Genomic DNA, 27,749 nt, shown 5'->3' with positions numbered 1-27,749 from the left:
ATGGATACGATTCATTATTAGATTTATTTTTTGATTCAATGTGGTAATATCTTTTGAAGAAACAATAATAGTGGTATCATCTGCGTAAAGAATGATATGAGCTAGACCTTTTAGGATACTAGGAAAGTCATTGATGTAGACATTAAACAGTAATGGACCCAATACTGAGCCCTGGGGAACACCATGCCTGCTAGTTAACCATCTGGAAACAGAAGTGTTAAGGTTTTGAGTCTGTAATAGAGTTCTCTGCTTCCTGTTAAATAAGTATGATTCAAACCATTTCAAAATGGATCCTCTAATTCCATAATGTTCCAACTTTTGAATTAACAAGTCATGGTTAACGCAATCAAATGCCCTTGTAAGGTCACAAAAAATACCTACTACCAGTTCCTTATTATTCCATGCTTTATATATTGAGTTTGTTAAGTTAAAAATTGCATTTTGTGTCGATGCACCATTTCTAAATCCATATTGCTCATCAACAATAATATTATTATTTGTCAACTGTTGTTTTAACCTATTAAAGACTAATATTTCAAATAATTTGGAAAATCCTGTCAACAGAGAAATAGGCCTATAGTTAGATATTTCGGATGCATCACCCTTTTTAAAACATGGTATGATGTTGGCATATTTTAGCCGATCTGGGTATATTCCAGTATATAAGGATAAGTGGAATATACCCAGATCAGCTAAAATATGCCAATATGTGCCTTAGAACTGTTCTGTACTCATGCCAGAACACTATACTGACTTGAGCTGAATTCTCTTCTTCAGGGTCCAGATCAGTTGTGGGTCCCACCCAAATTTCTGTCCTGGGGTAAAGTGGGCAGGGCATAGGGTTCTCTACTCTCCTCCATCTGGGTTAAGAATGATATACCTCCACTCCATCAGACATCTTCATGGTATGATGAATAATTAGCAATAGGGACAACTTGTATCTTTGTATTAGATTAAAATATATACAATGTCTGAGTCTAGCTCTGTCTTCAGGTAGAAGGGACATTGTTGGACTTTTGAAGTAATGGTTCCTTACAAGCCCTGAAGCATATGGCTTTACATAAAAGATGTGTCCCCTTTTTAGTCTGCTTCCTAAAATAGGCTTATGTAATCTCTTTCCTGTCTGTGTATCTCCCCCCAGTAACTTTTGAATGCCTGAATGAATGTGAAACTTGGTATGTTTTATCATGGCACCTGGGCCCATCCAAACAGTGTACTTCATGAATGCCTCCCATCAGTCTGTGTGTATGTGCATATGTATTTTGCTAGGGAATGGCTTGGTAAAAACATTACCCTGGCAATGAACAAAGGAAAGTAGGTGATTTGTTGTTCTTAGAACTTTCTTCCTTATAAGGAGTATGTTCTAGTGTATTCCATAGAATATATACATCTTATACTGTATATCTTTTACCTAGCAGTGAACTTTCAAAGAAAATTGTCCCATGATGATATCATACCAGATCACTCTCACAAACCTTCATAACCACATAATTTAATAGTAAATTAATACAGGAAGAATTGGAACCAGTGTGCTCTCTCATTAGGCAAAACAGAGATCAAATTCTTAGCACTGCAAGTACTGAATTTAAATAATTATATGATAAAATCACATGTGAAAATGTGCAAACCACACTCATTTTAGTTTCTCAACTTACTTATCTTCTTAATTCTGATATAACGTTCAGTGTTCATGTAAATTGATTTTTGCACATCGGTAGTGCATTTTCCCCACATGGTGCACTTTGATTTTAGCTGTCTACTTATGATGGATTATTTAAATGAGTATATGAAGATTAATTATGCCTAATTTAAATATTTTCTGACTTTTCTTGATATGATTGCTGAATTTTAATGGTGTCTTCATGTGTAAAAAATGGACTAATCAGGATAAAATTAAAAAAAAAATGTGTATATGTGTTCCTGATACACATCAGTTAAATGTGGTAACGGTATGTCTGTATTTATTTTTTTTAGGTTCGCAGCGTGGTGAATGATACCAGACAAAACATAGACTTTGCATCATTAGACCTTCATGTTGTTCTTCAAGAATTTTCATCAATTGCTTGAGGTTCCTTATATTAAACATGTACTCAGCAAGACTTAAGAAGTTTATATTTCCAATTAACTGTATTATATTTGAGAAATTATGATTGCTGAAGCTTGGAAATTCTTTGAAAAACTTAAAAAAAAAGCATATGTTGTAGAATAAATGTAAATAGAAAACCATTTTATACTTTGAGTTGTTTGTTGTGTACATTAGCATTATTGTACAGCATCACTAAATGCAAAAATACTGAACTTTGAGCCATATATATAATTCAATGGTTTCACATATTTTCACTTCAAAGACACCTTTATTAAAAATCTGAATAATCATACTCCATCTTGTTTCATTTCTCTCTTTACACTAATGTAACTAGGCCTATCCTTCGTCCCCCTTCTGAAAAGAAAGATGCTCTGAAGTATGAAACTAGAACAGACTGCAAAAAATTATTTTGAAACCATAATGTTGGAATACCACCCACATTTCATTCCGTTGTGTATATTTGCCATAAGAAATCACTGCCAGTGCTATCACCTGATGGGTGACTGGTTGTTTGTTACCATTATGTGTATAAATATTTTCTGTTATGGATGTCATACATGTACAAAGAAACTTAAATATATCTTGTCAAAGCTGGAAGGGTAAGTATATACAGCATCTCTCAACCCCTGATAATAGAGCAGGCTCTGAAATGGATACAGATTCTGTATTGACATGGCTCATTGTGCCTGAATGAGTGAGTGATCGAATAAAAAATTACAGATTTATAGTTAAGTATATTTATATACTGTTTATTCTGAAAATGCATTTTTATCCCACATTCCTTTCTTAAGGAAAGAAAATACGCTTATGATATCATCAAGCTGTCTGTGTATGAGTTCCTCCTTTCAACTTTTGAACTGATTTTCATAAAACTTGATATGGATATTATGCCACTTGAGGTCTCTCCCAACCTCCTACCTTTAATTCCCTGCAACTGATAAAGTAGGGCAGGGGCACTGGTGTCACTTATACAGGGTAATGATTTTTTTTAAAAATATTATAATTTTGAGGTGATGTTTTGTACACTGTACAACTAACCATATCACATGTGCATGAAATCTGTCTTTAGTTTTTGACTTCACAGAGATAACTGAAGAAGGACTAGAGTTTGACATGAATTATTTAATACATAGATCAGAAACACAAAAGACTGCAAGTGCTGATTACTAAATGTGTTATGAATTTTTGAGCTTGTGTACTACAAATTTAATGGAGATAAAATCATGATTTTTTTTAAATATTACATTATTAGTGACAAACATGATGGTGCAAGAATTACCGGGTTTTTGGACTTTGTCCGTTGTTCTAGAGACTAGAAAACCCAATGTTTCAGAAACTGGTTCTGTTACCATTCCCTTACAAAGAGCTAACCTCAATCACTGGACATCCCCTCACCTGAGGGTAGAAACAAATCCAGTTTCTTAAACGTTACGTTTTCTATGTAAGTTTTGAGGTTTTCACGGCGATGACAATGAAGAAAGTCGTCTTCTGGGTTTAGGCACCGTGTATTCTTCGTTTTGGCCGACCTTTCACATCCTATCACCACAGCTACTGCTCTCTGCATTCCAAGCCATTCAACTGCTCTGAAGATGGAGGCGCTACGTTCCTCCGAAACGTCGGCCAAAACGAAGCATACACGGTGCCTAAACCCAGAAGACGACTTTCTTCGTTACGTTTTCTAGTTTCTAGAATACCAGACAATGGATGAAGTCCAAAAACCTAGTAGTTCCGAGTATGATACACCATTGTCAGAACCCTTATAATATTGGTGCAGGTGCTTGTAAGTTGCATCTAAAGGCACATCCACATTACTCATGCTCGTGTGGCTCGCAAGTAATGTGGACGATATGACAGATCACGAGACAAGCAAATTTTTAATTTAAAAACTATACCCTATACACACTACGAGTAAATATACGGATCCTCACATGCCGAAGCCTGGCGAGCAACTGAAATAGTGTTGACGAAGATTTATGACCACGAGTAATGCGGACGCGCCTTAAGAAATGCAGTGTAGGATAAAACCAGAATTCAAGTAAAGAGTTCTTCCCCAAGAGATATTATTATAGTTATTGTTTCTGTCATCATCATGAAGGGTGATATGATCATCTATATTTGCAATTGCAAGCAATAAAACCAACTCATACTATACTCGGATTCCACCATATGACCAACTGCTCATGAGCACAATGCTAAATTGCATTTTATTATTAGATTATAAATTTGCATTATGTAAATATGACAACTCCAAATCAGTAGGATTAGTCTGTGCAATAAGAAGTAGCTTTATTAGTTCTATGTGGAACCCTTGTTTATTATATTATTAGTTGGAGGCATGCACAAAATTGAGAGATAAATGCACATGTCCATATACTCAACTGTAACACTTACTTTCCTTCAATGCTTTCATCTACATGGAAGGAATCCAAATTATAATTATGCAAATTACTGACCTATATCCATGAACAATGTCCTTCAGTATGATTTCCTACTGCCAAAGTTTTGCAGAAGCACCAAGTTTGCAAATTTTGCATATTCTCTTTCAGCCCAGAGAATTACCATTTTGATTGAGGTTTTTCATGTTTTTCCTCAGCTCACCAGGAAAATGCTGAGACAGGACCTTAAATTAGGCCATGTCTTTTCTTCCACTTCATTAAACATCCTATCATTTTATGCTATATAATCTGAGTAATTGAGGAAGAATAAATAAATAAAATCAAGTGTATATATTACCTGCTTCTGAACTGGATACCGTTACTTGCAACAGTTTAAATGCCACACTTAGTACTGAAAGTGTAACACAAGGATGGAAGTACTGGGATGCAGATTTCATCACATCACAAAAACAAATCACAGTTATTTAATGTTTATTTATTAATGCAAATCTTAATTTCCAGAATATTGTACAGAAACTGGAACCGAAATTATATGCAACTAGATGCAATAAACTTACTATAAAATTGGTGAGATTTGTTACTCCTGTAAGTATTTCCAATAAATGCAGTAACAATGAACAGCACTTCTTGGTGGTTTTACTTCCAACAAGGTTCAAACAGTTTCACTGACTGTTCTTAGTACCAAAAACATAAATATTACTTTTTGTGTTAAGGTTAGTGTTTGTGAATTCACATATATGGAAATGGGTTGTTCAGCCAAAAGAAAAGGTTACATGGGTCTGCCCATACCACGACCCACAGGAGGACCTTGAGGTCCATCACCACTTGATTTAGGATTCTTGATGGTCTCATCCACTGAAAGCACCAAGCATGCTGCTTCACATGCAGCTGTAAGAGCATTTATCTTCACAACAGCTGGCTCCCAAACACACATTTCGAAGTTGTCTGAGATGTCTTCCTTGTTTATGTCCACACCATACCAACAATGACCTAGGGGCCAAAAAAAAAAACTCATATTTACTTATAAAGCAATTAAATCAGGATTGGTACAGCTGACTGATTAGACACTAATCAGTTCTTAAAGAAACCAAGTATCCTTCATACAAAAGGGTCAAAATGCAGGACCTTGAACACAATCTCGTTACTCCAGTTAAGACTGGCAGCAAGTAAACAGAAAACGCATAGATTTCATGTGTAGAGGTACAATCTCAAGAAATTAAACAATGTAAAGAGCTGTATCATGTTGAAATCTCAAATAGGTTTGCAGCTTTGGAAAACTCAGATGCTGTGGTGGATGTTAACAGAGCTTGGGAAACTAAAAGAATATCAGAATTTCTGCCAAAGAGAGCCTAGGTTATTATGAAGTGAAGACGCATAAGCCATGCTTCGACAAAGAATCCTCAATGTTATTAGATAAAAAAAAAAAGTCTCACTGCAGTGGTTACAGCGATAGTACATATTATGATAGTCCATCTCTGGACTGTGGCACTGGCCACACCAATTTGCTCCCAGCTCGCTGACCGTACACACTTGCTAACCCCAACTGTAAGACCCTCCACTCCCTATCACCGACTCTCTCTTTCTTAAAAGTCCTACAGTGGCAATAAAATAAAACAAAAAATGAGAGAGCTGTCTATCATAAACCCTTTTAGGTCACCAAAGCACACTAGCAGAAAATCAAGACCCCTCATTGATTTATAACTAGGAGCGAACTGGCCACGCCAAAGACAATAGTGACACCCTCAGCCTAAGGATGAAAAAGTTTGTTTATGACCACACAGTCCAGGGATAGCATCTTGCTAGAAGAGCGGCTCCCAGGCCAAAAAAAATGCATAAACGGGTCATAGCCCAATTAAATAATTTCCACCAAGGTACGTATGGTTACAATAATCTTACTGGATTACCTTCTGCATGCTTCTGACGCAACTTGTTTAAAATATTTGTTGCATCGAAGCCAGCATTGTCACACAGTTGCCTAGGAATTATTTCAAGAGCCTTGGCAATAGCTCCTATTACTAGTTGCTCCTTTCCAGCAATGGTACGAGAATAATCACGAAGTAACTTGCTCAGTTCCATCTCAATGGCACCTCCACCTATATAACACAAATTCTATGTAATTTCAAGTATACTGTAACAGATTTGATCAACATGTTGAGCAATGGCTCAGTAAACAAACCACAACAACAAAAGGGAAACTATTTTCTTTGCGGTCCGTGCCAAGCAGAAACATGCTGCCAGGCAACACTGCAGTAAACATGCATCCATAACAATGGGAGACAGATCTTCAATCAGATCACGTTTCTAACCTTACCAGCAATACCATCAAGAGCTTTCTGTACACAAAAGAATTAATGTCATACAGATTTCTTTTGGTCTTGTAGTTTAAATATTTTGAAGCATGGAGCTGGCATTTTAACATCCAGTACTTTCAAAGGCTGTTTCACATTTAATTCTGTCTTGCATTGTAACAAACCTGAAGGGCACATAGAATCCATGATGAAAAGGGGCCCCTTCCAAAACCATCAGTGTCAGCCTGCCATTGGGCAGAGAAAAAGACAAACACCTGAATATTCAAGTCTATGCCAGCATGGGGGTGTCCACCATGACCTGATCTCAAGTAATACTTGATAAAAGTTACCCTACTAGAATATCACTGAAAATTCCTAACTTAACAGTAAGTCCTTCACCATCGACTAGCTTTAACTTTATGCCCCTACCATGGGAATAACAACCCAAGACTCCCAACTCTACACCTCGCAGAAATGTATACATATTTATATACATACATAGGTCCACATGGCTTTGGGGACTTTTGGTTGATTGCATCACAGCTCCAAGTCAGAGGTAACATGTCAGAATGGCACAACCAAATCAATGATCATACAACTGCTAAAATATCTATGCCATCTGGGCTCCAGAGACGGGGCACTACATGTATGTACATGTACATGACTCATGGTCTGGGCTCTGCATATGGACTTGCACAAAATGGAAGTGAGGAGGGGTTCCCCATAGGGACACACAAGTTGAAAGCTGCACCAAAATCATGGGAAAGTACCACAGAGATAGGACAGATCCCTGTTGGTGAGGCAGGTGTTAACAGCACAAGGGGACCTTAGGCATTACATAATAAGTAAACCTTGAAAAGGAAAAAAACTGAAGATGTTGCAGTAAACATGAACCAACATGGCAAAACCATCATGAAGATGAAACAACGAAATTGAGAAGGCTATGGTAGGCATTTAACATGCAAAGAGGGGGCCAGTGAGGAAGAAAGATATGAATACAGAATGGTAGATGTCATGAAAGAATGACAGAAGGCAAAGATGAGAGAAAGGAACATTTGACACCCCCTTGCATCACCCAGTCAGGACAAGGACAACCTACCTCAATGGGGGTTTCCTCTAGGATAAAGCATTTTGTACTGAGCATAAAAAAGAAGACAAGTTTACTTCTGAAACCAAAGAAAGGTGCTTGCATAAGATGATTAAGTGCTGAATTTGGTGTAGGTATATTTACCATATATGGCCTGGAATCAAAAATCTGGTTCAGTTCATGTGTCTTGCTTCCTGGATAAGCGTTTTTGTACACCAAAAACATACATATAAAGCTTTCACAAAAGCATAAATATACCTGCTACAACAGCATCATTCTTTATGGTCCGCCGTACAATCATTATAGCATCATGCAATGAACGTTCAGTCTCTTCCATGAACTGTTCCGCCCCACCTCGGAGAACTATGGTGCATGTCTTGGCATTTGGACAGCCAGTGAAAATGTTGTACCTGTAAATGATTTGTCTCTTACAGACTTCCACCACCCCCTACACTGTCATAAACTGCATAAGTTAATTTTGATATTTGTTTGGTAGTATTAAATAAAATATATGGTAGGGTTATGAACTGGAAGGGATATGGAAAGAAGTGGTCATAACCTATCTCACAAACCATCCTAGAATTCACCTGGCATGCAGAAAAACATGAGTTACGACAACCTGTCTTTTGACTGGATTCGAGCTGAATACATACACTTCGTAGATTCTTACCATGTAACTGACAAGTCTTTACAGTAATTAAGATTCATGTTCAGTATTAAACAGGCTTTAACCTTTACACTGCTGAGCCTGTATTACTATGCAAATGGCTCTGCACAGCATCCTTGCTGCTCCCATATTCTTAGGGGTGCAATTTTTATAAACACACATCATCCAAATTAACTTTCTAAATGCATTCAAATTTGCCAGGCACACACTTCCATCTATCATAAACATAATGAACTACAAGGCAAACCTCTTGCTGTGTCTATATACCACCTATAAAAGAATTCAGAAACTACTGCATTTAGCAGCAGGAATACCCTACTCCCTATCACCTGACCTTGGTCATCTGTGGGATTAGTAACCAATACCCTCTTCTTCATGTAATGTAACATTTAGTATGCATGTACTATTCAGATTTCTACTTGATTTCCCTTTATTTTCTTATGAGCATTACAAAATCAATTCAATTCATGGGGTTATACCAGGCTTTATTTACTCAGCTGTGAAAGGATTAAGAGTAACTCTCTGTAACCCTATTATCAATTAAGATGTTCTCACATAATACAGTGTGCGCCAAAATATACAGTACTGAAATGAAAAGATGTCCTGCTGATACCACTGTCTATTCATGTGAAGGCCCCTTGCACAACAGAACCTTCTCAAATCCTGAAGAAATGGTCCAATCACCATGTCTCTGTAGCGTTCTTGGGCGACGGTAAGAGCATTGCCTTCCTCATCCTTAATGAAATAGGGGCCTAATATATTGTGTGTTGAGACGGCACACATCATCACATGTGTACTATGTAGCAGTTTCTGGACAATAACATCTGGCTGCTCAAAACCAAGGAAGCAAGTTGTCTGGTGACCACTTCCATATGAGCAGAAATAATACTCAACTATGAATACTTTTTTTTTCCGTTGAGAGACCCATTTCCAACAACTGCACAACACAACTTCCTTTTCACTACTGGGAACACGTGCAGCGAGAGCTATGTCCCGTCGACAAACACACATGCGCTGTGTAAGTTTCAGTACTGCTTATTTTGGCGCATACTGTACCTGTGATGCCAATGCCATGTATATTTTGATAATTCTCCCAGTTAAAACAGTATTCATGCTTTGTCCTATAAAAGTTACATTAATAACTGAGTTCACTAATCCAATATCATTCATTTACAGAATCAGTTCTCTTATCACACTTGTAGAATGTTAATATGACTAATAATAAATACCTTTCACCTCCAATCTGTCTCTCTTCAAAATAATCACAGCAGCCAATAACAGAATCATTGATATCATGGGCAGTAGACATGACAGAACCACCACAGGCTTTCATGGTGCGCTTCAAATCTTCATCTGGCACGCGGCCAGCACAGAACATGTCCCTATAAAAAAGAAGCAAATTTTGGTACCACATACCAATTCAGAGTTGATCAATCTCATACATCAAAACCTGCTGAATAAGTTACTATGTATTAAGTAAGTGCAATGGAGACTTATAACCAACACAGGAATCAACACACACACCACCAATACCAGATAAAGCCTCCACTGCACAAAATCTTGAGTCAGTTCAATCCCCTTCATGTTGACACAACACATTTTCCTGAAATCAAAACCTATGTTTTTGGCTCCTGTTTTATCTCCTTCCATAACATCATTTTTTGTTTGCTCTTACAGTACAAAAGCTTATTATAACCAGCAGTACATGATTGCTCTGCAGTAATTATTTTAAACTTCTCTGGTACACATGTACATAATATATTTTCAATATCAATTCTATACAACATCAGGTTTGTCAGTGACAAGACATACATTTTTGCAAATGGAAATTTCAAATGCAATTCTATAAATAATTTCGACCTTAGAGCATGAGTACCCTAAACGCACAACAGGAAGCAGTCACACAAAGTAAATCTTTATATCCACATACCTGTCAGCAAAGTACTGAGTTGCAACATCGCCAATAGGGAGCTTGGAAAGAACTACCTGTACCCCACTCTTGTGGATCATATCAAGTTTTTCATACAAGATCTTCCATTCTGCATCCACAATCTTCTGATATTCTTTCACATTCTCAACTCGTATTTCAGCATTTTCCCTTTCAGCTTTCAGTTCCAGCTCAATGTTTAAAAGAGCAATTTTGGGATGGTTGTATTTCTTGGGTTGCATCTCAAATCCGGCATATGAAAAGGTTTTTTTAAAAGCCACACCTGCTACTAGTAACGAGTCCTACAAAAGTAAGAACACACACAAGTGTAGTTAAACCCATCTATTAAATTTCTGAAGGAATGACTTTTCTGACAATAAATCTACATTTTCACTATATGGGAGTTATAACAAATTACATCAAGAAACTCTTCACATATTTATTACAATTATTACATATTACTACTTAACAATATATTTTTATAAGTAGTTCAAGAAAATGAAGAAAGCAGTCTTCTGGGATGTGGCACCGTGTAGATATTGTGTTAACCGTTTCGGAGGAACGTATCACGTCCATCTTCAGGGTAGAAGAAAAAAAGAAGAAAATCAGCATGCGAAGAACCAGCGTGAGCAGGTACAAATAGACTAATGTCAGGAATAAACCCAGCTGTATAAGAGCAGGAAGAGAAGGGAGGAGGGCTATATGGGAAATCAGTAGAGGAGAGGGGAAGGGTCTGGGGAGGTGGGCCAGCAGGTATAGAATATTGTGGTGGAGGAGAGAAAGGCAAGGTTGATGGGAGGGCATTAACCCTTAAGCTTTGGGGTTGCTATGCAAGTCAGGCATGGACTTGCGTGGCCTTGTGGATCTGGTGTCATGTCCCGGGGGCTTCTTGAGGGAACAGATGAGAAGCTTCCATGACTTGCTGAGACAAAACCCCACCTCTCTGTTCATATTATCGGGATGGAGTGCAAATCTTACATAGTTCAAGAAAATGTTTCTACTCAGATATATCTGTAAAATAATTAAATGAAATAAACACTGGAAGAACCTTCAGCTGAGAATTAAGGCAGCCATGATGACACAAGCAGCAGGGCTTCAGTGCACATTCAATGCATGATATAATTCGCAAAAGATTATGGTTGTATAGTAACAATTTCCAGCAGAAAGGAAACATGAATATTGATTGTTTCAACAGTCATAATACACTCCGGTACAAGTTTTGGAATGTAAAATATTTCTTCACTAAATTCAAGTTATTCACTAAACTGAGTTCACTATATGTGGTACACTGTTCATTGGCCTCTGGCTGGGACCAGAAGAGATATGCATTAAATCAAACATATAAAAACATGAGTTTCTTTTTTGGCATAACTACATCATGACATTGCTCACATAACTCTGACTTTGACAATGCATGCAGAGCAGTTACAATATGCTTTCTTACCCATCGATTCCTGCCACATCCTCACATCCTATTATTTCTCTACATTCAGTTTTCATACAATCCTGTTTTTGTCTACATCTCCTAAACCTACTCTTCCCCTTTAAGTTTTGTGCCTGATTTCTGTATTTTTCATGTTTATCATGCAAAATACAAATCATTTCCATTTCATCCTCCTTTATATAATCACCCTAACATTAGTATCAGATTTAAAACAAAGTATGAACAAAGCAAACAGAATTACAAAACAAAACAAAAAATACTGACAAAATGAAGTTAACACACCAAAGCTCTTAGTATGACGAAATACAGTGACTACATAATTAAGGCTTTCACACCGATTAATTGGAGATGTTAGTTCTGTTTCTGGGTGATTAAACATATGGGTGTGGGAAGTGTTGCCAACACTTCAGAGCCAAAGTGTGTAGTAGCACTGATCTCTCCAAGGCCTAATTTATAATTTGATATGATTAAGTAATCAATATTTATATCTGTTTACTTGTTTATTCAAAATGTGGTTACATCTGGAATCATTTAAGACAATTATGTGACAATCAAATGTCATATCACTTTATTTCATAACGGTAATACAGAGTTTTAACAGAAACTAATTTTAAATTTATTGATGGTGATTTAATTAGATTTTTGGTGCTTTAAACAGGAAGTTAATTTTGGCTTGGAGCAGGGAAGGAACATTATCCACAGGGCTAAATGTCATGTAAACTGTTAAAACAGCAAAACCATAATACCAATAGAATAGAACCATAATACAAGGTTCATGGTGAGGCCCATAATTCAAATTCCACCAACAGGGCGTTAGCACACCATTTCCGCAACAATGCAAATTTTCAACTTCATACAAATCATCAATCCTGTACTAAATATGTCATGGAGGGGAAGTGTGTAAGGTGAATGGCGATGGTAACGTGCACAAGTTCCTGTTTCCCACAAAACATAAATGTGTATAGACACAGAAACTCACCTATCCTGTATACTCTGACTGGAAGATAGCAACAGCATGTACATATGAAATTTTCGCAGCATCACCCAAATCCACATAATCTAACCACCCAAGAACAGAACTGACATTAAATATGACAAAGAAATGTTTCTGAAAAAAAAATTATGTTTTTGTATATTTCATGCATTCAGCAATTCTTTAACAACACTGTTAACAAGTATGTTTTCTTGCAAACTAAGCTCTGGACAATCTCACCAGTCATTTTCAACAGTGATGAATGCAGGAGTGAGAAAAAAAGAAAGAAAAAGGAAAGACAGTAAAGCAACACAACTTGGTAATATATCAATGGACTGACCTCTAATGCTCCACCAGGAACCTTCTTCACACCGATCATACTGAGGGGAAGGAGGTCATCCAACAACAACACTGCATCCACAACCATCTTTGAGAAGAATCCCTTCTGCTGACTAATAAGTTTTGAACTTAGAGCTGTAGCAGCACATTTCTCAAGCAGCTGTCGATGTTCTTCAGCATTTTTTTTTTCAATCTGTCCAACACAGAGCCACAGAACATCAAGCAACTGGTCAGCAATTTTCAAGAGTTCTTTCAATGGTTTTTGAAGTTATATAAAATAAAAAATATACTTTATGGGGCCACTTCCTTGATGGTTAACACAAAAGGTCAAAGTGTGCCATGAACTCTCTCAATCATACATGGTAATGGAAGGCAGAAGTAGTGCAAATAATAAAAATTCACATGTTGCTAGAAGATTAATAAAAAGTAAATATCTTAACATGACACATGTAATGGACATTTTCCACTGTCTCATTCTGGCTAAATAAACACAGTCTGGGACCTGATTTTGCTTCCATCATCAGGTAAGACTATGACACCTGCTCTGCTCAGACAACTAGACTTGGCTAATATCCCTGACATCAGAAATTTCTTATAAAACTAGGAGCCAGAATAAAAACCAAAATGCTTCACACAAGGAATCTGCTTATTTTTACTTTCAAAAGAAACTGAAACAGCCTCTAACAGAAATGAGTACCAGGAATTAATTAAATAATTTTTCTGGGGAGTAAAGCATGGCCAGTGCGTAAGGCTGACAACCTTACCGCCATTTTGAGCCGACGGTCTAGATAATGTGGGACCCTCAACATCTCACAACCCTATGGGCCTTCACGGTCAGTTACAGGGATAGCTTTACTTAATCATAAAACAGTAATGGGCAAAAATATCTCCTAAGCCTACAAGGACTAATTCATAAAAATGTGGAAAACTAGGAACAAAACCAGGCAAGAGCAGCACAAACCTTTACTGCTAAGCTGTTGATCTTCTCAGTTGTGAGCTGCATTGCTTTGCGAAAAGCTCTAATGATAATGCGCGGATGAACACCCTCTTCAACAAAAGATTTTATCTGCTTCAAGAATTCACCAGCTAAGAGTACCACACTAGTTGTACCATCACCCACCTAGAAAAGCAATTATGCCATAAAATCATTGTCAATCTATCAGAAGCTGAACACTTTAAATTACAAAATGTGTGGATAAGTTGAAATGACTCATTTCTCTCACCAGCAAGCCATCAGTCTATAATCCAACTTTTTGTTCCCAATCATGTGCTCATCTAAGCTACACTTTTGCCTAGACAAGCACAATGGCAGGAGGAAGGTGACTGTTTCCAAGCTTCTCTCAGAACTAATAAATATGGACAATAATAAGTTTACAAAACAATGACACACACCCAAATTTGGCTCATCATAGTTCACTCTATCCTGAAGTATTCAAGTATGGAGAAAGTTGAAGAAGCTCTTAATACAAGAAAAAATAAAATCTGTAATATCCCTTCAAGATATTATGAGCATGCATACTCTCATCTGCCAGTCACACGTATGGATAAAAAAGTGTGATCAGCCTGTGAATACAATTAAAGTAGAATGCTCTTTTAAAGAAAAACACATGCTTGTCCTCAAATGTAACAAAGACTGCAGGCACACACATTTGGTACTCTTCAAATATGTTGATAAAACTAAAGTACGACCCCACAACATATTAACAGAAATTACAGTAAAAACTTAACATATTTATTTCCCATATTTTATTTAAAAAATGGCACAAGTGTGATGTGTACAGCGCTACAAAATATCTCAACTGACAACCATAATAAGATATGTGTCCATAATCATTTCCTCTAAGGGCCTGCTATTCAAAGGATGAACAATTTATGGAAATATACCAGAATTAATGTCACACATACCAAATATTCAGTACTTAAACATAGCATCTTCAGCCCACTCACTAATAAGTCACTACTGATGAAAATAAAATTACAGTACAAGAATCAGCTGCTAAGAATCCATTTATACCGAGTTAGTTGCCATTTAATTTACTACACTCAATTAAACTAACCTCAATTTATGGAACAATTTATGGAAATATACCAGAATTAATGTCACACATACCAAATATTCAGTACTTAAACATAGCATCTTCAGCCCACTCACTAATAAGTCACTACTGATGAAAATAAAATTACAGTACAAGAATCAGCTGCTAAGAATCCATTTATACCGAGTTAGTTGCCATTTAATTTACTACACTCAATTAAACTAACCTCAGCATCTTGAGATTTGGCAATATCAACCAGTGTCTTTGCTGCTGGATGAACAACGTCCAAGAGCTTCATAATGGTTGCCCCATCATTAGAAATAGTGGACTTCCCATGGTTATCCACAATAAGTTTATCCATACCCCGAGGTCCCAGGGTGGTTCGAACAGCATCCACAACTGCTTGGCAGGCATTGATGTTTGATATCAACTGAGGTTTACCCTGAGAATTCTCCGTACCTTCTTTCAACAGGATGATCTGTGGTTGCTACAAAAATTGTATCTTCATTTACAAAACATTCCGCATATAACTTCAATTAATGGTAGAACTATACCTAGCAACTAATTACAACATAACCCAACATTTTGAACTGAATAACAAACACTGATTCAAAGTACTCGTTACAGTTGTACTGCCAGATTTATCATACAGTATATATTTGTTCGGAATTCTGTTACATCAGGGCGTAAATCTGTTATCATTTATAAATTATTTGATAATACTGGTTTATTCATACAACGTTGCCTTGACAATTTATCCTGTAGCACCCATCTTTTATATTATGGTTTGAATGAATGTTCTGAGCCTAATAATGATAAAATACTGGTAACCGTAAGCCAATATAAATTCACTGACTTTGCTGGATGTTCGTTAAATAGTTTCATATAAATTACAAACCATGATGGTTCCAGGATCTAACCCCAAATTACAGATTACGCTTTCTATTATCCTGTGCCTTCTGTTCGTTCTGTTCTTTCTCCATAAAAAAAATCGGGGGGATTACTGTCAAAGGGGAAGGGGGAACAAAGGCTCTCCTGCCATCTCTACGTAGACGGACCAAACTAGATAGTCAGTCAGAACCAATCACAATTCAACTATTACAATATATCGAATTGCATTTCTGTGACCCAATCCCAGTCAGATCCCAGTACACCTTTGGAATAGATGGCGGTTAGTGGCGTTGGGCCGTTGGTTCTTGTACTTATTCGTCGAAAAGTTAAGTTTATCAGTTTGCGGTTGATTAGTAAGTATGGAATTTGATTTGATGTAGTGAATCAAGAGCTGACATTTACTCTTTAAGTTACATCGTCATGTTATTTCTGTTTATGAATTAAGTTAGAAATGTACGTATATGAAGTGAAAAGTTCTTGTTAAGATATTTCTGTAGGTTATGCAGATGTTATGTTTCGATGTAGAATAAAGAAGGTCTGTAGAATCTCTAAACTCACCGTGTACTGTGATTGTGTTATAATATTTGTATTGTTTCTTGCAGGATAAGTGGAAAATAATACATTTTGCCCTGCCCTAGAATGCTCGTCATCCAGTAGGCAGACAGGTTTGAAAGTTTTCAACTTTCCCAGGGATTCAGCGCGGTAAGTCTTGTTTTAATGCATGAAGTAATGGCTTTATTATGTGTTGCTTAATCTAACGAAGAAATTAAGTTTAGCTAGTGTCTGTATTAAATGTATTAAACATTACTCCTCAACGTAGCACCAGCACCATGTGTGTAATACTTATAGATGAATTATTTCAAGGCTTTGAGACAGTATGTAATAGTCTTACAGGGCTATGGTATGGGCAGGAAGAGTTGGGATATCCTGCACTATACATTTTTGTGCGGTAGAAAGTGATTTCACTACAGCTGAAGGAAGAGCTTCTGGGGTCTGCTATCAACCATGTAAACCACGGTTATTTCTATCCCCCCCCCCCCGAAAACTCATCGTTAATGGTGGGCAACATGGTCGTGGTGAAGTCATGTGGCATTACTCCTGCCATCTCTACGTAGACATACCATAACTAAATGAGAAATGGTCACCAGCACCGGCAGCATGATCAATAAAATAGAATGCTACCGTACCATCGTATGCGTCCACCCCTTCGGAACCACTAGTGCACATGAATAGAAATAAATAATTTTGCAACCACATCTCGTGTGCTGCTGAGGTTCTTACTCTGTTCTTTTTTTTTTTTCTTTTTCTGAACTGGTTTCAATATCACTTCCCTCATATTCTTTAAAGGATATGAGTGACATGATATTGAACCCAGTTCCAAAATAAGAAAAAAAAAAAAACGGAGAAAGAACCTCTGCAGCACAGGGGGTCAGGGTTGCAAAATCAGAAAGTTTCTCACCAGTGCCTGTAAAGTCATAACATTTCATTCATATCAATCCAACATCTCCTTAACCAAATGCATTGGACATTGTGAACTATAACATACATAGAATACTTGTGTTTAGGATACCTGAAGGTGGGGTACTTGAAAGAAAATTCTGTTTCCTTCAGACATACTTCTATTTAACCTCACACCTTTGGTAACTACTCACACTTGAAAGCCACACAAAACATAATTTTTTGGTTACATTAAAGCATTATAAATCATATATAGCAAGCAGTAATACTGACTTTTCCATTTATTATTAATTTCATTAGAATGACGTTCAGTACTGGGTAGGATTATATGGCAAAATTACAACATATCTTACAGAATTACAATGAATACCGAAATCTGTGTGGGAAAGAGTAACATACCTTACAGAATACTGGAAATCTGATATTCTTTCATTTCAGTAATGCAGAGGATTATATGGCAAAATTAATAACATATCTTACAGAATACTGGAAATCTGATATTCATCTTCCACTTCAGTACTGGACAAGAATAGATTACAAATATAACATCTTACAGAATTTGATTTGTTTCATCCTGGTCCGTCACACTAACAGTATTATAAAAGGTTAATTATTTCTGTCCAGTGTGACTGGACATCAGTCACACTGGATGGAATTCATTAACCTTTTATAATATCTTACAGAATATTGGAAATTCGATATTCATCTTCCATTGCAGCACTGGACAGGATTATTTGGCAAAATTAATAACATATCTTAAGGAAATGCAGTGATTATTGGAAATCTTATATTCATGTTCACCAGTTCAGTACTGGACAGAGTAATACGGAGAAAAATAAGAAGGAATACACCCATTATAATATAACAAAAATAATAAAACAAGTAAATTATGATGAGGAATACACCCACAATAATAATAAAACAGAATAATAACAAAAATATTAAAATAGTTAAATAAATTATTAGAAGGAATGCACCCATAATAATAAAGCAGAATATACCAAAAACAAAATAGGGAAATAAATTACACAAAAAGTCCTACCCACACTGAATCCTGATATTGATCCTGCTGAAGCGGATAACCAGTGCTCTATACTGGGGACTGTTATCGCTTAGTGGGCAACACAGTGCTTTCCAGGGTCAACAGGCATTCCACCATTTAAACTCTCAAAGAGTTTGTCAACCTCCCCAATAAACACAGCTGTTGTCAGGTATTCACTGCAGCACCCTCCAGAATGAACAAAAGAAAAATGTGAAATTAGTGTGCTTCCTTACATGGTGGATTACCATAATTCTTCACATTGGGAAATAACACATATTACATGACAACACAATGCCTCTGTAAAAATTTGTACGCTAGTTACTTTATTCCTCATAGTAAAGTCTTTACCACCTCATTCTCTCAAGTCATACAAGGGTTGGATAAAAAGTAGTGGCATGTAACATGAAAGATGTGCGTCAGGTGGCACTAGTGCCGTCTGTAGCTGATAGCAGAGGTTCAGTTGAAGTAGTGTAGTGAGTGGCTCTGGTTGTGTTTCATTGAGTTGCGTTGTGCATCGTCTTGACCTGCAGGAGCCCAGTTCAGACACCCTAACAATATGTTTACAAAACAAGAACAATGCTCCTGGATAAAAATTGAAGTTGCACGAGGTCGTAGTGCACAAAACTGTTATCAAGAACAGTGAGAAGCATGTGGTGATGCTGCTTTGCCATTGAGGACAGCCGTTGTTCAGGACGACCCCGTGTTGATAAACACCCAATTCAGCTTCTTGCTTCTTTGCCGGATGTCGATCATTGATGGGCTGCGCGGGAGTTAGCTGCTAAGGTAGGTGTATGTCACAAAACCATGCTCCACATTCTGCATGATATTCTTGGATACTGCAAAATTGCAGCACGTTGGGTACCCCATACAATGTCCAAGGTTCAACAATGCCAACGTTATGCAATTGCACAGGACTTGTTGGACCGGTACCAGAGGGAAGGTGGTGACTCCCTTGGAAGGATCATCACTCTGGACGAAACTTGGGCTCACTCATATGAACCACACTTGAAGCAACACTCAAATGACTGGAAACATCCTGTCTCTCCTAGTCTAAAGAAAGTGCACCCTGCACAGGGTAATGTGAATGCGATGTTCATTGTGGCATTTAACAGTGATGGAGTGATACTGCACCACACTTTGCCACAATGACAGACAGTAAACGCTTCCTAATACTGCAATTTCCAGCGTAATCATCTTCATCCAGCACTCAGGAGAAAGCGAGGACACTTGTTGGCAACAAACCCCATCATCCTTAATGACAATGCAAGGGCTCATACTGCTGACACTGTCAAGGATCTCCTTTGCCGCTGGCGATGGGAGATACCGCAACATCTGCCATACTCACCCGATATGAGTCTGTGCAACTATGATCTCTTTGCCAGAAAGAAAGAACCACTGCGAGGGACACATTACAACATGAGAGGAGATTATTCTTGCTGTAGGGCAGTCACTGCTGGACAGCAACAGATCGGACATGCTGATGGTGTACGACGCCTTCCAAAAATGTTTTCGGAAGGTGGTACACATGGGGAGCGATTATATTGAAGGAATGTAAGTGTGTTTACCTCAGGTAATATAGTCATTTCAGAACTATGGAGGTGTTGCCACTACTTTTTGTCTGACCTATGTGTTATTGAATGCATGTTCTGCTTTTCAAACATTTTTTAATAATCCATGACCTGTATATTGATATACAGTTTCAGTAGTAATAAATGATGACAATGACATTTGTTTGATTACAACTGGGTTCTGGGGACAACTTTGAAAGCTAGCCCTCATTATTAACAATTGCATACATAAAAGAAGCATATAGTGCTTACCTGAAATGGTGTGTAATGAAGGATCAAGAGGTTGTGGGAGTGATTGTGCTGCAGAATCTGAGCTACATGGAACTGCAAATCTGTTCAGCTGTAGTGAAATCACTTTCTACTGCACAAAAATGTATAGTGCAGGATATCCCAACTCTTCCTGCCCATACCATAGCCCTGTAAAAGTATTACATATTGTTCCAAAACCTTGAAATAATTCATCTATAAGTATTACACACATGGTGCTGGTGCTACGTTGAGGGTTAACGTTTAGTACATTTAGTACAGACACTAGCTGAACTTAATTTCTTCGTTGGATTATGCAACAATAATAAAGCCATTACATCATGCATTAAAACAGACTTAACATGCTGAATCGTTGGGAAAGTTGAAGAGTTTCAAACCTGTCTGCCTACTGGATAACGAGCACCCTGGGGCAGCACATTTCTTTCTTCCCATTTATCCTGCAACAAACAATACAGATATTATAACACAATCACAGTACACGGTGAGTTTTGAGATTCTACAAACATTCTTTAAGCTACATCGAAAGATGCATAACTTACAGAAATATCTTAACAGGAATTTTTCACTTCATATATATTTCTAACTTGGGGCACGCGGTAGCGTAGTTGGTTGAGGGGCTATGCTACAAGCCAGAAGGTCGCGGGTCCTGAGATTTTTCAATTGATCTAATCCTGCAAGCCACAGTATGACCCTGGAGTTGACTCAGCCTCTAACAGAAATGAGTACCACCCATCTTCCTGGGGGTAAAGGGCAGCCGGAGCATAAAATTGACAACCTCATTGCCATCTGTGAGCCAGTTGTCTAAAATATATGGGCCAGATCACTGAAGGTCCCAATGCAAGGGTCGGATTTTATGGACCACCCCTTACACATACACATATTACTGCTACTACTACTACTATTACTACTACTAGAAACTGTGTGAGCCTCAATGTCTCACAACACTATAGGCCTCCACAGCCTGTTACAGGGATAACATTGCCTTTTTGCCAAGTATACTGGAATCAGTGAAATGATGCTCATATTTAACTCTGCAGCTAATGTATACCGAATTCACTTCGTATGTGTTTTGTGTAACCGTATAAGCTAATTGTGATAAATATGATATATAAGAAAAGGAGAATGGAGGGAAATACCATTCCCTATAAATAGGTTTTTAGATATCCCTTTTACATTTCTTTAGATATGAATAGTGCAGTCAGTATAGCGACTGGCTACAGGCTGGACATCGAGGAGTTGGAGTTCAAGTTTCTGTGGGGGCAAGTATTTTCATTTCTCCATGTCGTCCAGAATGACTTTTGGGCCTACCCAGCCTCCTATCGAATGGGTACCGAGGATTCTTTTTCCAGGGGTAAAGCGACTGAAGCGTGAAGCTGACCACTCACTTACAACTGCTGCAGAGGTCAAGAAAATGTGGGTCTCTACATCCATTCCCCCACAAATGCATAGTACGTATTTAGTAGAGCACATGAACAAGTTTATCTTTTTTTAATAATTCATCCATGTTAGTAATTTTCTTGTAATGAAATTATTTCAATTAGACTAGAGAGGTGAAGTGAGAGAAATTTAATATTAGTATAGCTTGCTAGATCCTGGAGGCTGGAGAAGACCACAAGGGGCGAGGGATCCATGTGATTGTACTGAACTAGGCGAGTGGGAGTGTGATGGCCCAGCGTAAGTTCGATACGTACTCACCACACGAAGACGAAGCCATGGCACTCTTTCTGAACATGGTTTCTGATGGCAGAGTTGTCATATTCGCCATAAAGTTATGCTGTAACAGTTCTGAGACAAATGAAGGTCAACTTCTGAGGATCTCCAGTATTGCTTCATTAAACTAACTCCATGAAGCTGAGCCCTTCTTGATGAGCCGCCAATTCTGCAGCTACTCAAGAATTTCCCTATATTTTATGCCACGCTAAGGTTCATTACCATGTTCACAAGAGCCCTCCACTGGTCTCTATCCTGAGCCAGACCCATCCAATCCATACAATCCCATTCTATCTCTCTAATATCCCTTTTAATATTGCCCACCTACCTACGCCTTGGTCTTCCAAGTGGTCTCTCTCCTTCCGGCTTTTCCACCAATATCCTATATACATTCCTTGTTTCCCCCATTCGTGCTACATGCCCTACTCACCACATTCTCCTTGACTTGATCGTTCTAATGATACTTGGTGAAGAGTACAAGTTATGAAGCTCATTATGCAGTGTTCCTCATATAAATTTAGTTTGAATTTATAATTTGTGCTAAACAGGCCTACATTTTCACTAAGTCTTATTGTTTTGGAAATATTTAAATTAAAGAATACAAATGCATCAAAATTATTACCTGTGTACCAATCTTGTCATTCTTGATTAAGATATTAGCTTATTTAATTCATCCCATCATGTCTACAGTTAATCAGACCATTTTCACCTCAGTTGGTCCCTCATAGACCTGCGTATGTTGTGTTATGCTAAGAGATAACATATTTCTAAATTACATAACTTAAGAACATATTAGACAGCACGTATGTTGTACTGTATTGTACAGTTATTACTGTAACATTAATATTTCTGACATCTGAAATTTCTGGAGCTTGACAGATATGACATGCTCAAACAATTTTAAATCCCTAAATTCATATTAAGAGGTTCAGAAATATAGTCCTCTGAATGTAAGCTGTCTCAGTGTCGTTTCTTCTGGATTTCTGTGGCAGTAACTATGGCTGACTTACAGAATATAGGAACATTCCAGATGAAGCAGCCAATTAGAGACCTCCTGAAGAGACTGGGTTCAAAGCGAGCCCAGATAATTGGATGGAGATACATGTGGGCCATGTTAACACAGAAAGGTGCCAAGATGTTTGGAGAGTCCTACAGCAAGAGTACTGAGTTCAACACCTGGGGAGCTCCTGTAGTGCTTCGTACAGAAATACCGCTCATGCCCATTGAAGGTAGAACCATGTTCAGGTGTTCAGCAAAAAGTAAGAAAGATAGGTTTACCTGGAGGTCAGGCCTGCCTATCTGTGCTTAAAACTAATTACCACTAGTATGTACTGTTACCTATCACTGCTCCTTAAGTTCTACTACTTACTACTTGGTACTATTGTATGCTGTTACTATGAAGACCCATATTATTGGTTAATTTTTTGTGATCTGTATGGATAGTTGATAAGACATGCAAATGTAAACATATTTCATTACAGAAAGTGGGTGTGATTGGGCAGACAGAAGAGAATTTTTTAATCATATTGAGGGTTATGGCAGTGTCTGCAGCTCCATGGATCCTGCGCCATTGTTGTTTAACCCTGAACCAGTGAGTAGCAACAAAATATACAGGGTGTCCCAGGAGGAATGTGCCAGACTTCGGGAGGCTGTTCCTTATGTTAAAGTATGCCGATATAAACAAAACACCTATGTCCAAAGTTGAACTGTTACGGAGATAATGGCCAGAGAAGTGTGAAACTTTGATAGGTGTTACACACTTGTTGATTACCAAATACATATTAAAACTGGCAGGAATGTGTGGTTTCTGCAATGTTAATAATGTACGTAACATCAAACTAACTTGTGAGTGACATGAAGCCATAAAATTGAACTACAAAAAACTCGCACGCCTTGTCATAGTTGTCGTTAGGATTCCAACCACTATACATGACACATGAATTGCAAGCACTGGCGTAACATGGCTGACTGCGCATTCTGGTATGCAAGTGTATGCAGCTAGTGTGACTCGTCATCACCACACTCAAGGACAAACATAGATAAGACTGCTCAGCTGACAGGTACAGTGCGTGGACCCGCTAGAAGACCACAGTTTTCTTGGGCCATTATCTCTGTAACCGTTCAACTTTGGACATAAGTGTTCTGGGTTATATCGGCATACTTTAACATAAAGAACACCCTCCTGAAATCTAGCACATTCCTCCTGGGACATCCTGTATGTTGTTTTTTAGATTAATAATTATTGTCTCAGACCATGCCTACAATTTCCATCAAAAGAGTTCAGTATACTTCACTTTATAGATATCTCCCACCACCACCACCACCACCACCACCAAATCATGGTTCTGGTTTCCTTCATCCAGTTGTTTCTTCAGTGATCCTTCCCTCTATCTTGACTTGTGTGATTTGTAATTTTTTTATAGTTTTGGAAGTCTCAATATTTGCACTCAGTTTATGTGTTGAATCAGAATTATTTTATATTGCAAATTTTTATTTTTAAGTATTTCAAGATGTCTAGGAATATGATTAATTCCATTGTGACACTTCATTACTTGAAATTTATTAATACTAAGAATTCCTTACAAACCAAAAAATAATTTAGAGTACTAGTATTTAGAGGTGACAGTCCAGGAAAAGCTGCGCATTGGATGGGCAGGTCCATTCGTGAAAGTTGAGGGGTGTTGATTAGTCATTCATCTGCATTCAGTGCGAGTAATCGTCTCAAGAACATTCTTCCTTGTAGAGTCAAGTTAAAAAGTGTTGACTCTTGGAGTCGTATTTGAGTGTATTATTCTCTAATTACTGTATTAATATTTTATTTTATTGCTTATTTTTATTTGTTGATTTTCTTTTTTGTTTATTTATATTTGTACATTTTTTCTATCTCCTTTAACATGCCACCTACATGAAGTAAATTGAGTGGAAAAGTGTTGCATTCACAATCAAGAGAAATTGTTAGTAATGTATGTAAGTATATGAAAGAGGCTGGGCCAACAATTACAGTGAAGAGCATAGGAGTGGAAGTAGCAAAGGCAACATGTGTATCGGAAAGTAGTGTCAGAAGAATAACAAGAGAAACAAAAAATATCGAATGAGTCTGTGGTGCGAAGAACAATTAATGACTTCTACATAGTCGAAAAACAGAGACCTACCCTGAAAAAAGTTCACGAAAAGTTAAAGAAACGTTAGATTTTCAGGGATGCATCTCCATATTAAAGAAAATTGCCACAGTGACACGAACTACACCATTTATGAAAAATGGTTAAAGGAGCGACTTATTCCTAACCTTCCCCCAAATTCTGTCCTTGTCATTGATAATGCTCCCTACCATAATGTACAACTAAACAGAGCCCCTAACTCAAATTCAAGATGAGATTTTATGATATCCTGGCTGAAATATCACCTTCCACCTATTACCTTCAGTAACACCGATTTTTCATCATTGCGGAATCCAGACATATCTCATAATATGATCCTACCACTCAAACCAAAATACCTTTCCTATAAAATAGATGGAATCTTTGCAGAACACAATCACGGTATTAATGACTCCCTCCGTATCACCCAGAACTCAACCCAATTGAGTTAATATGGGCCACCATAAAAAATTGGGTTGCTCAAAACAGTACCACATTTAAGATGGATGATGTCATTAAACTGGCAGACCAAAAATTGGCTTCCATAACTGCAGAAGAATGGCAACGTAGGTGCCAACATGTAAGGAACATTGAGCAACAATTAATGGCATGGGAAGGCCTTTTGGATGCAGGACGGGAGTTCGTCTTCCATGTTAGTGGTGATAGTGATGATAGTGATGACAGTTCTGATGATAGCTCCAATTCGTCTGGTGGTGACGAGGTAGGACAGGCATGTGGAGATTATATCTATGCAGACATTGCCGGTGTTGCCCCTTTAGAATAGACCTGTGTAGTATGTAAATAAACTCTTCATGTATATAACAGTGAAAAGTGTATAATAGTGTATAGTGCATAATAGTCTGCCGCTCGGCACTTAAAACTTAACGTCGGATGTGTGAACATCAACGAGAATAAACCACCATCACTATGCAACACAATGAGGTAAGAAGTTATTTCCTTTTGAGAACACCTGTACGGCATTCCCCGCCACACTTGTCGGCATGCTGGAGCTCTCCCCGCAACTACCAATACTTCTCCTACTCCCTGTTGGAGGACTGTCAGCTCTTAAGTACCAGAGCTGTAGATAGCTATGATAATGCAGTTAAGGGAAATGAGAAACATTTATTTTAATTCCATTATTGTCAGTAATTCATTCATTTATTCATTTTCTGTAAATACATACAGAAAACAATTTCATAGGATGTGGAAACAGTCACAAATCAAGCAGTGCAACGTACATATAGTCATACACATCAGTAAGTACATAATAAAGTAAGCATAAACATGCACATTATTTAATATAACTAAAACAATTCTTAAGTTACTGTAGTAGGAACATAATAGTACACTAGTAATAAAAACCTAGTAAATAGCAGCAAAGCAATAACTACAAATACAAGGGGCGTTCAAGTTCTAAGGTCTCTGATTTTTTGTTCTCAGGACTGGGAGCAGAGAGACATATGCGGTTTAGTTTAAAATACATGTGCACTCTTTGTGAATGCGTGACAGAGATGGCAGCACTGTATGGCACACAGAACTCTAGTAGTGGTGGGAAGAGTGAGGAGCCTTTTTGATACCTAAAATGGCGACGTTTTTTTTACAAGAACAGCGAGTAATCGTTCGTTTTCTCCACTTGTGTGGTGCGACACCCATGATGTTCTGTCAAGTTTGGTACAGTCACATAATTCAAGCATTCCTTGAAATGCAGTTGAAACTACCTCCTCAGCCAGGACATATATGTATATCTCTAGTTGCATAAATAAATGTAACGGATATTTTAACTATAATTATCACATAGGAGAATATGACTTCAAGTTTGAAATTATTGGTATGATATCATTATAACATTGTTTGTTATTCTTTGTACCAGTCTTTATTTTCACTCTGTATAGTACAAGATTCTCTGTAAAATATCTTTTTGGGGTGCAGGAAACATAAGCTTACAAAAGAAATGTCCTGTGTGAACAGTAAGGTCTCCAGTATAGTGTTCCTGTTGATAATCCTACATAGGTTACACAATTTAGTACCAAATTTCAAAAAAGCAAAAATGTATTTGTGTCTCTAAATCATGTTGAGCATAATAATGATGTACAATCAAAGATATTCTACTTTAGAGAAGTTATATCAGTTCACTGTAGAATTAAAATTATAGTGAGGAAGTTAGGTAATGAATTTTCTTTAGGTTTTCTTATGATAAATGTTTAATATTTATTTAACTCTTTGACTGGCGCAAAGGGTATTTAAATCCCACCCCTGTCCTGGCAGGCCCTTTAAACCTTATGTCACTAAAATGCATGTAGTTACTTTTTCCTAAACAACTTCAACACAAATTGGTTTTTAAAAACGAAATTTTCAGGAACTAATTAAAATACAATATTTTATGCAATAAATGCCTTTCCATACCTCTTTATTAGTTTTTCTTCGTGTGATAAA

The 27,749-nt window shown here is 37.4% G+C and overlaps 3 protein-coding genes across 8 annotated transcripts in view; 2 read left to right on the top strand and 1 right to left on the bottom strand.

Annotated features, from left to right (window-relative positions):
* The window catches only part of LOC111874972 (armadillo-like helical domain-containing protein 3), a 41,918-nt gene extending 39,123 nt beyond the window's left edge, over nucleotides 1-2,795 (top strand). For 3 of the 6 annotated variants that reach the window (XM_033755668.1, XM_023870889.2, XM_023870887.2), the window contains one exon: nucleotides 1,975-2,795. In XM_033755668.1, the coding sequence (XP_033611559.1) occupies nucleotides 1,975-2,067 (93 nt within the window). In that variant the 3' untranslated portion in view covers nucleotides 2,068-2,795. The remainder of the gene's footprint in view (nucleotides 1-1,974) is intronic. The other 3 variants (XM_023870886.2, XM_023870885.2, XM_023870888.2) reach the window with 2 other exon arrangements.
* A 2,141-nt stretch (nucleotides 2,796-4,936) lies between these two features.
* Nucleotides 4,937-16,229, bottom strand: LOC111874980 (T-complex protein 1 subunit eta). Its single transcript, XM_023870908.2, has 9 exons — nucleotides 16,142-16,229; nucleotides 15,470-15,730; nucleotides 14,169-14,327; nucleotides 13,209-13,400; nucleotides 10,455-10,753; nucleotides 9,754-9,906; nucleotides 8,116-8,267; nucleotides 6,387-6,575; nucleotides 4,937-5,472 (listed from the first exon to the last, which is right to left on the bottom strand). The coding sequence occupies exons 1-9, from the start codon at nucleotides 16,142-16,144 to the stop codon at nucleotides 5,252-5,254; spliced, it is 1,629 nt and encodes a 542-aa protein (XP_023726676.1). The 5' UTR covers nucleotides 16,145-16,229; the 3' UTR covers nucleotides 4,937-5,251.
* Nucleotides 16,230-20,841: 4,612 nt separating this feature from the next.
* On the top strand, nucleotides 20,842-27,518 carry LOC111874981 (protein O-linked-mannose beta-1,2-N-acetylglucosaminyltransferase 1-like). The gene is made up of 4 exons (XM_023870909.2): nucleotides 20,842-20,950; nucleotides 23,192-23,408; nucleotides 23,661-23,770; nucleotides 26,757-27,518. Exons 2-4 carry the CDS (start codon nucleotides 23,210-23,212, stop codon nucleotides 26,790-26,792), a joined length of 345 nt encoding a protein of 114 aa, XP_023726677.1. The 5' UTR covers nucleotides 20,842-20,950; nucleotides 23,192-23,209; the 3' UTR covers nucleotides 26,793-27,518.
* Nucleotides 27,519-27,749: the final 231 nt, after the last annotated feature.

Source organism: Cryptotermes secundus, unplaced genomic scaffold, assembly GCF_002891405.2.
Source record: "Cryptotermes secundus unplaced genomic scaffold, Csec_1.0 scaffold795, whole genome shotgun sequence".
In the NCBI taxonomy this organism is placed as follows: domain Eukaryota; kingdom Metazoa; phylum Arthropoda; class Insecta; order Blattodea; family Kalotermitidae; genus Cryptotermes; species Cryptotermes secundus.
The sequence above is the reverse complement of the archived record's forward strand: the minus strand, read 5'-3'. Positions and strand labels throughout refer to the sequence as shown.

Excerpts from the sequence above, each read along its gene's own strand:
- LOC111874981 (XM_023870909.2), top strand. The coding sequence starts at position 23,210 with ATGAAGCAGCCAATTAGAGACCTCCTGAAGAGACTGGGTTCAAAGCGA. Across the intron at positions 23,409-23,660 it reads ACCGCTCATGCCCATTGAAG|AAAGTGGGTGTGATTGGGCA; the intron begins GTAGAACCATGT and ends ATTTCATTACAG. Across the intron at positions 23,771-26,756 it reads TGTTGTTTAACCCTGAACCA|GACTGGGAGCAGAGAGACAT; the intron begins GTGAGTAGCAAC and ends TTTTGTTCTCAG.
- LOC111874980 (XM_023870908.2), bottom strand. Across the intron at positions 13,401-14,168 it reads TCAACAGCTTAGCAGTAAAG|ATTGAAAAAAAAAATGCTGA; the intron begins GTTTGTGCTGCT and ends TGTGTTGGACAG. Across the intron at positions 9,907-10,454 it reads ACTCAGTACTTTGCTGACAG|GGACATGTTCTGTGCTGGCC; the intron begins GTATGTGGATAT and ends TCTTTTTTATAG.